This window comes from Dermochelys coriacea, chromosome 11, assembly GCF_009764565.3.
Source record: "Dermochelys coriacea isolate rDerCor1 chromosome 11, rDerCor1.pri.v4, whole genome shotgun sequence".
In the NCBI taxonomy this organism is placed as follows: Eukaryota; Metazoa; Chordata; order Testudines; family Dermochelyidae; genus Dermochelys; species Dermochelys coriacea.
The window spans coordinates 49454-65617 of record NC_050078.2 but is presented as its reverse complement, the minus strand read 5'-3'; the positions used below and the strand labels follow the sequence as shown (position 1 = coordinate 65617).

At 42.3% G+C, this 16164-nt stretch overlaps 1 protein-coding gene across 1 annotated transcript in view; it reads left to right on the top strand.

Moving 5' to 3' along the window:
• LOC119863454 (unconventional myosin-X-like) overlaps positions 1–16164 on the top strand; it is a 257129-nt gene that overhangs the window by 198268 nt on the left and 42697 nt on the right. The window contains exons 24-28 of the mRNA XM_038421961.2: positions 1440–1479; positions 2682–3467; positions 8311–8434; positions 14233–14476; positions 15946–16041. Of these exons, the coding sequence (XP_038277889.1) occupies positions 1440–1479; positions 2682–3467; positions 8311–8434; positions 14233–14476; positions 15946–16041 (1290 nt within the window). The remainder of the gene's footprint in view (positions 1–1439; positions 1480–2681; positions 3468–8310; positions 8435–14232; positions 14477–15945; positions 16042–16164) is intronic.

The window sequence follows — 16164 nt, the reverse complement described above, 5'->3', positions numbered from 1 at the left end:
GCCGTCTCCCCGAGCACCCGCGGCACCCCCGGGCCACCTCCTCCCCAAGATTTAATCAGGGTATATGGTACAGGTCACGGGTTGTGAATTTTTGTTTGCTGCCCATGACCTGTCTATGACTTTTGCTAAAAATACCCGTGACTAAATCGTAGCCCCTTATTCACGACCCCCAGATCTTTTTCAGAGTCCCTGCTTCTCAGTATGGCTCTGACAGCAACTAATACCACATCTTGTGTTTATCTGTTAGGACTCTGAGCCATAAGCATTCAAGATCATTTTCTTATGAGTTATCAGTGACTTGGAAACAGGTAATGCCATTTTGACATAGCGTGCCACTTCCCTTGATCATTTCTAAATAGGTCAGAACCATTTATTTTAACATTCCAGTCATGCAAATCAACCCGCTAGCTTTCAGCAATACCAGCTAGATTGAATTTATGCTCATGTATAAGCAATTTCATTTCTTGTTTGTTACCCAGGTTCCTAGCATTGGTATATAGGCAATTAAAGAATTGCTTCTCTTTGTGTCCTTTGGTTCTCAGATTGGGCTAAGTTTTATAAATCACCATTTCCTGTCTGTGTTTTGCTCAGTAGAAATGGTTGTGGGAAGATTGCTAAAATCCTCCATACCCATTACATCAGCACTACGCATGCACTGCCTGGATTCTTGCTCAGTATGCCACATGCAGCTGAACCTCCAGATGGACACATGCACAGTGGTTGTGGTGCTGCTTTCTCCCAACAAAGTACTGTTTGGCTCAGGAGAAGGTGCACTGGGCTGGGAACCAGGAGACTGACACTTTGGGTTTCATTTTTTGAGCTCCCTGGTATTAATAATTCAATGTCATTTACAATCTTTATTATTAAGCAAGGTTTCATATGCCACCGAGAGGTTATGCAAGCTGCAAATATAACCCAGATCGCTAGCGTGGAAGGGTCTAGTCTCAGTCACTTAGCAGAATGCTTAGATTTGGCAGGTTCTTTGTGAGACAGAGTGTAGCTATGTCAAGTGCTAAACAGAACACAGGCTTAACTATGGTGTTGCCATGGCTCTGTCATAAATTTTAAAAAAGAGAACGTTCTCAAAACTGAAATTGTGCACATAGAGCCTGATCCAGTGGTCTTGGAAATCGGTGGAAAAGCCTCCCATTAACCACAATGGGCTTTAGCTCAAGACCATAATGAGTCTATGTAATCCTGCCTTCTTGTCCTTTCAGCCCCGTTCCATTTGATCCAATTTCCTGATTTACCTCAAAGTAAAGAATGCATGTGCCAGGATGGGCCATGCCAAGTGTGAAGGACTTGGTGGGTTTACTAAATCAGCTTTATAACAGGAGCCTTACTTCACCGTTAACCATGGAGAGATGATTCACCGTAATTTCTGTTCAAATACTCAGATGATCTGGGTCTGTCACTTATTTTTGTCTTCTTTTGAACAGAGAAAAAGAGCAGCTGAATGCTATACTCCAGGTGGCTCAGGTAAGTTTAATTGTTCATTCCTTTGCTGTGTCTCCTCTTTGGACCTTCTGTAGCTCAGGCTTCTCTGCTGGTTTCCTTCACTGACTATTCTTTTTCCTGCAATATGCACCTTTATTTTACTGTGATAAAACATGTTAGAAAAACTCCCTATGAAAGCATTCTTTTCCTTCTTAATCTACAGGTGCCTGACCACAGCAGAAATCTTGTCTAGTTAACATGGCATGTTCATGGTTTTGGTATCTTTTTGCATAGTTCCTATCTAAAAATTTCAGGGTTAGACAGGTTGCATCCTGTTTTATCTCTGACGGTGAGCTTGTTGCACATGACCCTTTGATGAACTGCATTTTGTGACACAGTCCTTTTTGCTATATTGTTGCCTGCAACAATCAAAACAAAGGAAGAGTGGAAAGGAGTTAGAACGGCTATGAATTTCCACCTTCTGATTGCCAATCTAACCATTCAAGGTTCTAGCAACATAACTGAGCATGTTGAACAAACTGATTGTAAAAATAACTTATTTTCTGGTCTCCCTTCCTTTATCTTCTTCATCTAATCCTGGTTCGTCAGCTCAGGGGAGATGAGAGATCTGAATGAAATAACTTTTTAGTGCAGATACTGAACTAGCAAAAAGTAGGATCTAAACAACAGTTTGAGTCTTAACCCAAGCAGGCACAGATTACTGTGGAAGGAAGAGACCACCTAGTTGGCTGCACTGTCATATTTGTGTGGAACTAAGTGGATTTACATGATACCTTTAATATTTATTGTAGACCCATTAATAATCATTTTCCAGCAGAAGGGGGGGTGCTGTTTATCTCCAAACTGTCATAATGTTTTCCAGTCTCCTTCATCATCTGCATATTGTGGTGCATTTCCTGGAATTTTCCTTCATCTCTACCATACTTTAGTGTGGATAGCAGGTGAACAAGCCTGGTTCTCTAATAAAGCAGCTAGCCTTCCAGTGAGGCTACAGAGCAGCTGAGAAATTCAGAGCTATATGGCCTTGACTGGAGATACCATAGCTCTGTATTGGAGTGGGAGGATGCAAAACAGAAAGGATGCATGCTGTGGCTTTTTATAGAGGGGAAGTGAGAATACACAACAGGCATGTTCCGGTGGGGAAGAGAAATTGGAGGACCCAGGAAGGCAACCCCTCTATAGGTTGGGGCTCTTTAATTTGATATTGGCACAATTTCTTTAAGGTGGAGGTGTTAAGGACCCAGGAGGAGGAGATCCCACTGCAGGAAGAGGAGAGAAGGCAGATGGAGGAAATCCTAAGGCTGGAAAAGGAGATTGAGAAGCTACAGCAGCAGCAGAAGGCAGAACACGTGTCCATTGTCTGCGAAAACGCCAAGAATGAAATTAACCGGCAGCGAGAAGAGGCGATCCAGAGGCTAGAGAAGGAAGCATCCAGGGTCGCTCAAGAGTTCTTGGAACTACTGGATTTTGGAAACCTGGATGAAAGCGTGCAAAGCCTAGAACATTCACTTTCCAATGACGGAACCCTCAACATCGACTGCAGCCTTGTGGCGCCTTTGGCTGAGGAAGAAGTAGATGAAGGCTTTCATGCTGATGATGAGGGGCTCTCTGTCCCCAGCCTGGTTGTTTTGGATGAACACAGCACCAGAACCAGCGACAACTCCACTGAGGAAGACACATATATGAATCTACCATTTCTGAGAAGGGGTGAGGTGGAGGTAGACAGCACTGCAGATCATCTTATGGAAAGCCCCGAGGAGCACGGTGCCCCATCTGACACCACAGAAAGTATTTACAACACAGTCTCAGAAACCCTGAGGAGTAACAGTGGGGTGATGGGAGAGCCAATTTACAGCTTCCCAACAGATGTGGAGTCTGACTATGACCACGAGGAGTTTGATGGTTTTGGAGATACTGGCAGCATCTTGGCTGAGCCCCTAAATGATGAGGAGATCTTGAGGCGTTCCCATGGTACTAGCATGGACTCCAATCGTGGCAGCCTAGACTCCGTAAGAATTTTTGCAATAACTGAAAGCCAGTTTTGCTTTATCGATTCATTCTATGGTGTCTCACTTTGAATGCAGTTATTAGTAGATAATACTCTCTTAGCCCATCTCCTGTTATATAGGAGGTCAGAGTAAATGATCACAGTGATCAATTCTGGCCTTAGAGTCTATGAATCTTTGCTGGCCAATACTAGAACACTAATGATGGTCGAGAGAGAGAGAGAGGACCTGATGTGTTGGCAGTAAGCAATTAGTGAAAAGGCAGAGGGGATGCGTCTCTCCGTCATTACTGGCCCCCACACAAGCCAGCAGACTTCCACCTTCTGTACAGGTTCTTATACTGTGCTCATCACCATGTTATCTGAGCACCTTCCAGCAGTGTGATTAACATCTGCCATGTGTTCTCTCATCAGAGACTTTATATTAATAGCTTAAGACTCTCCAGGGAAGACCTAATGGGTAACAATGAGAGGAAACCAAATGTGGGAGTAAGAACAATAGATAGAATTGATCTCATCACCAAAACCCCTATTGGCCTTGCTTAGACAAGAGTTTCAGAATAGATGCTTAACTCCTAAATCATCTACTCGTGATTTCAGCTGCCACCTACTGTGTTTAGAATATATGAATAGATTTTAAAGCCTGAAGAGACCATTGTGATGATCTAGTCTGACCTTCACAGAATTTCACATAGTAATTCCCTCCCCTGTGAGAATTACAGGAAGGGTGGGCCTAGGGGTCTGGGACTCTGAAGACCCAGGTTCAGCTCCCAGTTCCACCACAAACTTCTTGTGCTCTTGAGCAAATCACATATGCCCAGATTTTTAAAGGTATTTAGGTGTTGTGGCGCTGAACATTGCAATGTCTAACTGACTTAGGAGCCTAAATATAATTTTCAAAATGGATTTAGGCACTTAGGAGCCTGTCCATGGGATTTAGACTCCTAAGTGCCTAAATCCAAGTTGAAAATGATTTAGGCTCCTTCGTCAGCACCACAACTCCTACATACTTGGGCCTTAGTTGTCTGTAAAATGGTGACATTACTTCCCTACCTCCCATGGGTATTGTGAGGATAAATACATTAAAGATGCCTTAGATAGATAAGTGACACTGTTGAGACCAGTGTCTTGTGGTTGAACTACATCATATCTGTTAGAAAGATATTCAGTCTCTATTTAAGGACTCCAGCTGAAGATTGATCTACCACTTCCCATGCTATTCTGTTCCAGTGATTCGTTACATACACTTTTTAAACATTGCATCATATTTCCAGTTTGAATTTTTCCAAATTCAACTTCCAGCCCTTGGACCTTGTTATGATGTTTTTATTAAAGGACCCTATTATGTCAGATAACTTCTCTTTGTGTAGGTTCTTAGATCGTGATCAAATTGCTTCTTACTTACTCTGTAATACACTAGTTTTAGTTCTTTAAAAAACCTTTTATTGTAAGGTGGGTTTTCCAGATCTTCAATAATTCTTGCAGCTCTTACTTGAGCCTTCTCTATTCTTTAACATCCTTATTAAAATGAAGACAATAGAACTGGTCACAGTTTTCTAGCAGGGGCTTTACCAGTGCTGTATACAGAGGCAGTTTCACCTCCCTGCTACTTCTTGGTAGTTCCCTGTTTATAATCCAACCCTTTTTACAACAGCACCGCACTGGAGTTTATGGTCAGTTGGTTATCTACAAAGACCCCTAAGTCCTTTCGAGAATAAATTCCCTCATCCTCCAATTACAGCCTATGTTCTTTGTTCCTTAAGAACATAAGAACAGCCATACTGGGTCAGACAAAAGTCCATCTAGCCCAGTATCCTGTCTTCTGACCGTGGCCAATGCCAGGTTCCCCAGAGGGAAAGAACAGAACTGGTAATCATTGAGTGATCCATTCCCCATCACCCATTCCCATGTATCACCTTGCATTTGGCTGTATTAAAACATGCTTGGTCATGATCATGTTACCATAACCCTCTGACCCAGAGGTTCCAGAGGTGCTTGCTGTCACTCACTGAAAGTTCTGGCCTTGAGCTCTTAAAAAAGGTTAGTACTGCATTGGGCCTCAAGCCCACTCAAGTGCTATATTTCATTTTCATAGAGTCAGAGTTTAAGGTGAGAAGGAACCTTAGATCATCTAGCGTGATGTTCTGTATAGCACAGGCCAATAATTTTCACCCAGATACCCATCTATTAAACCCACATGCTTTAGATTAAAGCATTTCAGGCCTCAGGAAATGTAACTGTGCCACAGGAAGAGAATGGGAGAAACTAAGGCACCATCAATGCCCAAGGCTTCTGCAATGGCAGGGAATTGATTAGGTGAAAGGTGCCCAGATGATCCTAGCAGTAAACCATGTCTCATGTTGCAGAGAAAGGGGAAAAAAATCCCAAGGTCCTAGCCAGTCTGAGCTGAGAGGAAATTCCTTCCAAAGCCCAGATCTGGTGATCAGCATGACTCTGAGCATGTGAGCAAGAAATATCAGTCAGGCATCTAGGAAGAGAATTCCCTACCACCTCAGAGCACTGGTCTAGCTTGTCCAGTGTCTCATCTCTAGTGATGGCCAGTCTGTGATGCTTAAGAGGAAGGCAAAACAAAACACCCCTACCCCAAACCCACCAAAACTAAAAACCACACCTCAGAACAACAAAACACATCTAGTCAACTGTGCATCAGATCGTTTCCTTCTTATTTCCCCCAGGTCCTTCTGTGTCCTACCTATCCACAGGACTTTTTTTCACAGTCTCTTTCCTGGGCTGAGTGTTCTCTATCCCAGACCTCCCCCTGTAGAGGTCTGCAGGTCTCTACCTCCAGAGCAGATCTTGCTTTATATATAGTCCCTATTCTAGTCACATTGCTCCTCTGTCACGTGATGTGGAAATATACCTCCCATCAATCCCTCTGGGGCCCAAATCTCTCAGAATTATCTTGTCTTAAGTGCTGAGCTCCAATAAAAGGCATGCTAGCAGTACCTTCCCTTAAAGGGGGGATCACATGCTCTGTTATAACCAGGATATCCTTAAAATTACTTTCTTTTGTTTTTGCCCTTCTTTAATACTAAGCTGGCACCCAAGTTTCTAAACTGCCTGAGATTTCCCCTCAGTATTGCCACCCTCCAGTTTCCTTACCCTTCAACCTCCTCTTGCTTTCAACACTACCAATTTTGGGTTCTGGCAGCACTGCATACCTGGTTAGAAAGTTGCACAGTACTCCATGAATTTGTCATTGATGTCCATCAGTTTTAGGATAGATGTAATGTTAGAAGTGTTGCATCTTCGCACCACACCTGAGTAGCAGCAGCAGCTGCTCAAGCTTCTAGGACCTTGGTTCCTTCTGGTGACCCTGCTAGTTGACCCTGTGTTGCATTTTTCCAGTAGTGTTTAGCAGAGCCAGTCTTCTGGTGCAGCTTCTGGGCAGAAGCTTTAATCTGGACTCCCCTCGCCCTTCATGCTGCAGTTTTAGAGCAAGAGTGAAGATACACTAGGTCAGAGCTATCGATGCTAAACTTGAAGCAGTGTGCCAAGCAGACCCCCACCCATCCCTAGGCCTGGGGGTTGGGGGCATGAAGATCCCAGCTCAATTTCCCCTCCCAAGGGCATGGGAGCAAAGATCCCAATAGCTATCTTCTGGCTTGATGGGGCAGGGTGGTGCTTGCCCCCACCAGCCTGAGGGCCTTCTAGAGCCCAGGAGACCAGCAGGAGCCAGGCAACAGCAGCAGATGCAGGGGCCCACAAAGAGGCGAAGGAGCAGCAATAACAGATTTTGAATGCAGTGAGCAAGAGGGAGAGGGAATGAGGAGGGGAAAGGATGACAATGAAGATCAGGGAGAGTGAATGGCAATGGCAGAGAAGAAGAGAGGAGTGAATAGAGAGCGCGTGCAGTTTGTGGGGGGGGGATGAAGGGGCTGCCTTCATCAGTATTAAACTCAACATCTGGTCAGAGTGAATATTATTCAAAACAGAGCAATCAGGATTTGAAAGTGTGTAGCACTTTATTCTGGCTGAGGTTCCACTTGTAGCCAATTGGACATAGACTTGATCAAACAGTGACCTGTTATGTCTCAGTAGCTGTCCAATGATTGTACAGATCCCTGTGTACTAACAAGCTACTGCCTTTGAAATTGTCTATGCACAGACAATTGGTTGAAAGTTATGTCTATGCACAGACCCACAGCAAATACGCCACCTCGGACTCTCTCACTCTTACCAGGATGGGGACAGAATGTCAGAAATTGAGGCAGCCCTCTTTGTTGTGGGCATATCGTTGTAGTTCTGAGGACAATTCCCAAAGAAAGCAGAAAGACTTACAGTAGCCAATCAGTATGCTGGGAAAGAGGCTAAGTAGCATATTTTAATATTCTGTGGTTTTGGCCTTAGAGTTCATTTAGCCCAGGATATGCTTATTACCTGATAATCAGGAAGCAATTATAGGAAGTTAGGAACTGCCATACTGGTATCCTGTCTCTGACAGCAGCCGTATGAGAGGCTTTGGAGGAAGGAGCAAGGAATCTGCAATAGTCAGTTATGAAAGAACCTTCCCAAAGGGAAAATATCTTTCTAATCCTACTAAGTAAATTTTGGATTATGTCCAGAAGCAGGAGGGTTTATCACTTTAGGTAACTGGAGGCAGCTTCCTTTCTGTTTAATAACTCATTGCTAACTGAGTATGTTGGCTTTAGGAACTAGTGGGTGAGGTGTCACGCCCCTATTTTAATATTTGCTTTGTGTAAAAGAGACATGGGAGCATCTGACTTAAGTTTCACATCTAGTTATGTGGCTGCTGGAACCTTGTTGTTCTGTACCCATCTGCCCTAGACTTAGAGAAGTTGATCTTTTCCTAATTTTTTTTCTAGTTTCTGGACAGTGAGGAGGAAGTGGATGTTTATATAGACACAGACGAAGAATTCTGCAATGGCCGGGTCACAATCTTCAATGGCTCAGGACCACCCTATTTTCACAGTTATCTCTATATGAAGGGTAAGTGACTGTAGTCTATACCATGAAAGCACTGAGAGTATCTTGTTCTCCCAGCTTCTTCTCCTTTCCTTTGTCCACACATTTTTCCAGTTTATTTCTCTACTTAGGCTTTTTCTGTCTCTTTATTTTATCCAAGCCAACAAAGAAAAAATGGGAAATCTCTGTAGAAAAAAGATTTAGAAGGGATTAGAGTGGATATCCCTGTTAGTAAAATGTATTTAAAATTTAGTATTCTTTTTGCGAATACAGACTAACACAGCTGCTACTCTGAAACCTATCCCTGTTAGTGAAACCCTTTTATACACACCAGATTAGGGTGCCCATTGAGGTGTTTGCAGTTCAGATGAGCAAAACTAAACTACAGCATTGGGGAGATAAAACACAAAAGCCCAAAATATTGGGTGGAATATGTAAAGACTGGATAATCTCTAGGATGCTTGCATGACCACAGAGGAGGTAATGCCAGGGAGGAAGGAGGATTTCAGGTTGCTGGAAGCTAGCACCAGGTAGAGACCCTTCGGAAAAGCAAGTTCACACCCATGCCGCTTCCCCCTGCCAGAACATAGGCACTAAATCCCTGTTAGTCAGAATTTAAGTGGCCTTAATTTGGTTTAGTTTAATTCACTTCCAAAGTGAATTGTGTGGAACCAAATTACGGTCACTTTAATTCTGAATGAATGTGGTCCCACAGCGGTTTAATGCAGTTTAACTAATCCATTTCAAATTCACACCTTCAATTAAGTCAGATTAATTTTCCTGGATGTCACTGCATAGATGAACCCTAAAACAATGGCCAGAACCAGCTGCTTCAGAGGAAGGTGCAAGAAACCCCCAAGTGGATAGTTATGGAATAACATGCCTAGAAGGGAAGGTTTTTTTTCTAATCCCCTCAATTAGTGAATGCTTTATACCTTGAAACTGGAGGATTAATGACTCTTCTACATTCATAGTCCTTTCTATTGTAATTTTGGATGTTGCCATGATCAATAAAAATTCACAATCTTTGAGGCTGGGACTTTCAAGGGAGCCTAAGGGAGATAGGGACATAACTTCCAACTGGAATTGCAAATAACTTCCAGTTGGCATTGTGTGCCTATTTCCCTAAGGCAGCTTTGAGAATTTCTCCCTGATTGAATTCCACCAAGGTGTTGGTCTTAACAGTATCTAGTGGCAGTCAGATGCACAGGTAATCATCCATTGTGTTAAAAGTATTTCCTTTTTTCTGTTTTAAATTTGCTGCATTTCAGTTTCATTGACTGTCCTCTTGTTCTGATTTACTTCCACTATACCTTTTTATTATAGAGAGAGCTGATAGTGATAGAAATACAATGAAGACCAGTGCAAAGTAGTACACTTGGGAAGGAAAAACCAGATGAACGAATACAAAATGGGAAATAACTGGCCAGGCAGCGGTACAGCAGAAAAGGACTGGGAGGTTATAATGGCTCACAAGTTGAATACGAATCAATAGTATGAAAAGGGCAAATGTCACTCTGGAATGTATTAACAGGAGTGGAGTAAGAAAGACAAGGAAGGTAATTATTCCACTAGGCATTAGTGAGGCCTCAGCTAGAGTACTCTGTTCAGTTTTGGACACCACACTTTAAAGATGTGAACAATTGGAGAGGGAGCAACAAAAATAAGAGGTGTAGAAGCATGACCTATGAGGAAAGGTTAAAAGAATTGGGCATGTTTAATCTAGAGAATATAACACTGAGGGGGAACATGGTAACAATCTTCAAATATGTAAGAGATTGTTATAAAGAGGATCAGTTCTGTTTGCCCGAGGGTAGGACAAGAAGTAATTGGCTTAGCTTGCAGCAAGGGAGATTTAGTCTGGCTGTTAGGAAAATCTTTCTAACTGTAAGAATACAGGAACAGGTTACCTAGGGAGGCTGTGGAATACACATCCTTGGAGGTTTTTAAGAACATGTTAGACAAATACCTGTCAGGATGGCCTAGGTATACTTAATCCTGCCTCAGTGGGGGGAGGGGGGGATGAATTTCTATGATTCTATTTTTCTTTATTTGAGTTAGCTAACAATTTCCATTATAAAAGATATTTGTAAACTTTTGTGAGAGGTCTAACACCACCATTGTTTGCATCAGGGCCTTGAAATTTGGCAGAGAAAGCCTCAGGATCAGAGAAGTGCTTTTTTCTTGTCCTGTGAAATTCTGGTCTGGTTTGACTAAGATATAAATTTATTTGAAAACTTCCATTTTTTCATCATGGTTAACAGTGGATGCCCTGGTGTTCTGTATTAGAATTGGTGGTGTTTAATATATTTACTCATGAATCTAAAATGGGGTGAATCATCAATCTACACAAGATGCAGCACTATTTACGTTAGTCAGAAGTACAGAAGACTGTGAGAAACATCAGAGGTCCTACCCAAGTGTGGTAAATCTACAACACATTGGCAGATGAAATTTAGTGCTAATAAATGCAAGATAATGCATGGGAATAATTTTAGCTACTCATGGGCATTGCTGGGTTCAATATTAACTGTCAGAGACAGAAAAGAGACTTGGACATCATTATAAACAGTCCAACAAAAACTTCTGTTTAATTTTGGGGTGAAGAATAATACTGAAAATATTATGATACTGTTTATAAATCACCCAGGATGCTGGCATCTAAAATACTTGGTAACATTTTTAATGCTGATGCTGAAAAGGCAGAAGTGTTCTAAAATAAGTCCGTACTAGAAAGAAACAGGATGATTAAGTACTTTCCAGTCCATTAGTAATGGACAAAGTTAAATAGCATCTACTGTGGACAAATATTTTTAAATCAGCAGGCCTGGACAACTTTCACCCAGAAGTCCTAAAAGAACTGGCCAAAGAGCTCTCTGGCCCACTGATGTTAATTTTTAATAAATCTTGGAAGACCAAGGAGAGAGTGCTAATGTTATGCCAATAGTCAAAAAAAAAGGCAAGCAGGATGACCTGAGTAACTATAGTCAGGTAGACTGACATTAATCTTGGGCAAAATAATGGAAAAGCTGGTATGGGATTCAATTAATAAAGAATGGGAATATAGTTAATTGTTAGCCAAAAGATGCATGTTGAATGTATTAATGGGTATTGTGTGCATTGTCTAAAGATAAAGCAGTATAATACAAAAAAGAGACATACATACCCTTTTCATAGCTTGTTCACCTTATACAGAAAGTGTCCTTTTAAGATACGCATTTCAGCTAGTAGTATTTATAGTATGATTTTAGAAGTTACAAAACTCTGAGTGAGTGAGGTTCTGTAGGGATTGGCCCAATGCTATTCAGCATTTTTTATCAAAGATCTGGAAGTAAATCTAAAATCACTGCTGATAAAATTTGCAGAAAACACAAAGATTGGTGGAATATAAATAACAATGTCAGGGCAGTCATACACAGCAATCTGGATCACTTGGTAAACTGGGCCCATTGAAACAAAATACATTTTAGTGCAGCCAAATTCAAAGCTGTACATCTACAAACAAGGACTGCAGGCCATACCTACAGAATGGGGCCTGTATCCTGGAAACCAGTGACTCTGAAACAGATTTATGGATAATAGTGGACATGTGACACAACATGAGCACCCACTGCAATGCTGTGGCAAAAACGGCAAATGTTCTCTTTGGGTGTATAAACTGAGGAGAAAGAGTAAGGAGGTGATTTCATCTCTGTATCTGGCATTGATGAGACAGTACTGGAACACTGCATACAGTTCTGGTGTGTGCTTTTTAAAAAGGACATTGAAAAAATGGACATGGTGCAGAAAAGAACCAAAAAAGTGATTTGAGGATGAGAGAACGCCTTACAATGAGATACTTGAAGAGCTCAATCTGTTTCACTTATCAAAAAGGAATATTGAGAAGTGTAAAAAAAAATATAGTGTAAAAAGTCTCTTCACAGGGCGAAAATACTGGATACTAAAGGGCTTTCTAATCTTGTGAGGAAAGGCATGACAAGAACCAGTGGCTGGAAACTGAATCCAGACAAATTTAAATTAGAAATTAGACGCACCATTTTAACATTGAAGGTGATTAACCATTGAAACAAACTACCAAGGGAAGAGGTGAATTCTCCATTTCTTGATGTCTTCAGATCCAGATAGGATGCCTTTCTGGGAAGATTCTTTAATCCAGGGGTTTTCAAACTTCATTACACCGTGACCCCCTTCTGACAACAAAAATTACAACCTGACCCCAGGAGTTGGGGCCAAAACCAAAGCCTTCGCCCCACCATGCTGGGCGGGGGGACCAAAGCTGAAGCCTAAGGGCTTCAGCCCCAGGCGGGGGGCCTGTAACCTGAGCCCTGCCACCCACTGCTGAAGCCCTCAGGCTTTGGTTTCAGCCCCAAGCGGTGGGGCTCAGGCTTTGGCCCCGGGTACTGGGACTCAGGCTCTGGCTTCATCCCCAGACCCCAGCAAGTCTAACGCCAGCCTTGGCAACCCCATTAAAATGGGGTCACGACCCACTTTGGGGTCACGACCCACAGTGTGAGAACCGCTGCTTTAATGTAACATAATTTATTAGCTTAATATAGAGGTAACTGGGTGAAATTTAATGTCCTATGACATATAGAATGTCAAACTAGATAATCTAATGGTCCTTTCTGGCCTTTAACTCTCTGAATCAATTAATACTGTGATCTTGTGTGTTGTCTCTAACTCAGAAATGATATAGCAGAAATAGAAGGGGTCCACAGATAAATAAAGAAAACAATTAGAGTAACAGAAAGATTTTCAGATAAAGAGAGACAGGAAAGATTGGGGATGTTCAGTTTAGAAAAGAGACTATGCAGAATCCCACAGCTACAGGACTATTTACGTTAGTAAACAACAGGAGACGGTTGTTATCCGAGTGAGTGGTGAGGATACCTGTGGAAGCCCTCTTTTCCCTTTTCTCATTATAAGGTGTGGGGAGCTCCTTCCCCATGTGGTGCTTTGGGGTGGATACTGGGGCCATGGGGTGAGTAGCTGGCAGGAGCTCAGCTGAGTTCTGTCTCCCCTTCCCATCCTTGATAGGCTTTGTTTCAGGGGTTCCCAGTGCAGTGGGTATTGCTGCCAACTGGTATTCCGTGAAGGCTGTGATGTCCTATGGGTCCCTCTCTCCGGTCTGGTCAGAACATCTTTCAGGATCAGGATGAGAGAGGCTCAACAGAGTAACAGTGGATTCTGGGGTCCCCAGGAGATGGTGATGTTGATAGCCTTGGTGGTGAAGCTTGCTCCTTCTGGTCCACCCATCTCCCAGCCAGCAGTTGTTGCCAGACAGCCCAGTTCTCCCCACAAAGTCTTTTATTTAAGGATTCCAAAAGGGGAGTGATGGGCTAATCTCCTCATTATTTTCTTAATCAATTAGGCCTAATTTCCAAGTTGATGCACCAATTTGGATTCATTGATTTCCAGTCTGTTCTTTTTTTCCAATTTTTCAGTGTTTCCTGGTTTCAAGGCCACAAAAACTTCAGGATGCACCTTTGTAACAGCATTTTGGCACTTCAGACAAACTGCAAACTAAAAAGTGAGAAGTGAGAATTTCTACAAATTCTACAAGAAAACAAAAGCGGAGTGCACTTTTCACTTCTCAGAAACTGTTCATGTTTGGTTCAACCTCTGATTCTGTTCTTTTTTTTTTTTTTTGGCCAAACTCTAATTCCAGCCTTATTTCTATTCCAGTCCTCAATTCCTTCTGTGTGTGGCCAGGCACGGATCTGAAATGGTGCCCAGATGTCCAATTGAGACACAAGGATTAGACTAGGGAGATGCGTGATTCTGGAGGTTTGATAATGTCTTGCGCTCTTTTTTTTCTGCAGGGGGTCTGATGAACCCATGGAGACGGCGATGGTGTGTTCTCAAGAATGAGGCCTTCATGTGGTTCCGAACTAAGCAAGAGGCCTTGAAGTCAGGCTGGCTCTATAAAAAAGGAGGCGGCATGTCAACTCTGTCTCGCCGTAACTGGAAGCGCCGCTGGTTTGCTCTTCGAGAATCTAAGTTGATGTACTTTGAGAATGACAGTGAGGAAAAACTGAAGGGGACAATAGACATCAGAAGGGCAAAGTGAGTGAGAAGAATGAACCCAATAGAACTCCAACATTCTCTGTCCATATCACTAGTGATAAGGGCTGCTGCACTAGCCTAGAAATATTGTATAGGGTTAGAGGAATCTGAGGGTAGAGAAGGAAAATCCTGTTGAATCATCCAGTCAGTCTCTGTGGGAGTGGGATTGCTCCCTATTGTACATTTTCAAGTTCCTTGTCCAGTGTAGGGAGCAGCTTCAGACTCCAGCTGAGGCTGCATAGTAGCCACTGACAGAGGTTGTCCAGGAGAGGCACTAATTCAGCATATCGCCCATGTGCTCTGCCCCACCCCTGACTCCATCTGCCTCTGCGATATTCCAGACAACTCTAGGGTTCCTAGTGGAATTTGATTGTGGGTGAGTTATGCTGCTGGGCCTTCCCCCAACCTGTGGGCAGATTTTTGGCTGCTAGAGCCAGGCATCCTGTCTTTCACTGGTAGAACCCAGAGACTGAATCAGAACCTCATACTGTCTCCACCTAATGACAGGTTTCAGAGTAGCAGCCATGTTAGTCTGTATTCGCAAAAAAAAGAGTACTTATGGCACCTTAGAGACTAACAAATTTATTTGAGCATAAGCTTTTGTGAGCTGTAGCTCACGAAAGCTTATGCTCAAATAAATTTGTTAATCTCTAAGGTGCCACAAGTACTCCTTTACTTTTATCGTGAAAGTGTAACTTAAAAATGTAGAATTGTTTTTTTACGTAACTGCACTAAAAAATAAAATAATGTAAAACTTTAGAGCCTACAAGTCCACTCAGTCGTACTTTTGTTCAGCCAATTGCTAAGGCAAACATGTTTGTTTACATTTATGGAAGATAATGCTGCCCAATTCTTATTTGCAATGTCACCTGAAAGTGAGACAGGCGATAGGGGATGGATCTTGTGAGAACAGGCATTTGCATGGCACTGTAGTAGCCAGCATTGCAAGGTATTTAGATCCAAAAATATTTAAATAAATGGTATTCTATTGTTTAACAGTGCAATTAAAACTGTGATTAATCATGATTAATTTTTTAATTGAGTTAATTTGTTTTGAGTTAATCAGTTAACTGAGATTGACAGCCCTTCTAAGAAACAAAACGAATGAGCAGTCATGGCGGGTGTAAATAGCTCCACCTGTCCACCTCCCCGTTTTATTTTCTGGCCACTCAAATCTCTGTTTGCTGATTGGTTTAAAGGAAGTATCAAATTGATATGTGTGCCTTCTGCTTTTGTACAGGTTAGCTGTACAGCCATTTTGTACAGGTTAGCTGTACAGGGGGATTCAGAAATTCTTGTTATTGACCAGTGAAATTCCTGTGTTTCAACAAAAGTGTTGACATGCCAGACACCATTCATTTCATTTTCTACTGTGAATGGTACAGCATGAAAAATCAGTCATATGGAGTAAATGTGATGCTTATGGAAGTTTTTTAGCTTGCTGTGTCTCACCATTCACTATGTTACAGGGAGATTGTGGATATCCATGAGAAGGAGAATGCTCTGGATATTGTGACAGAGGACAGAATTTACCACGTTGTGGCTGAGTCACCAGAAGATGCCAGGTACAAGAGGAAAAGGAGTACTGGTGGCACCTTAGAGACTAACAAATTTATTAGAGCATAAGCTTTCGTGAGCTACAGCTCACTTCATCGGATGCATTTTCATCACAAGAGGGAATTTATTAT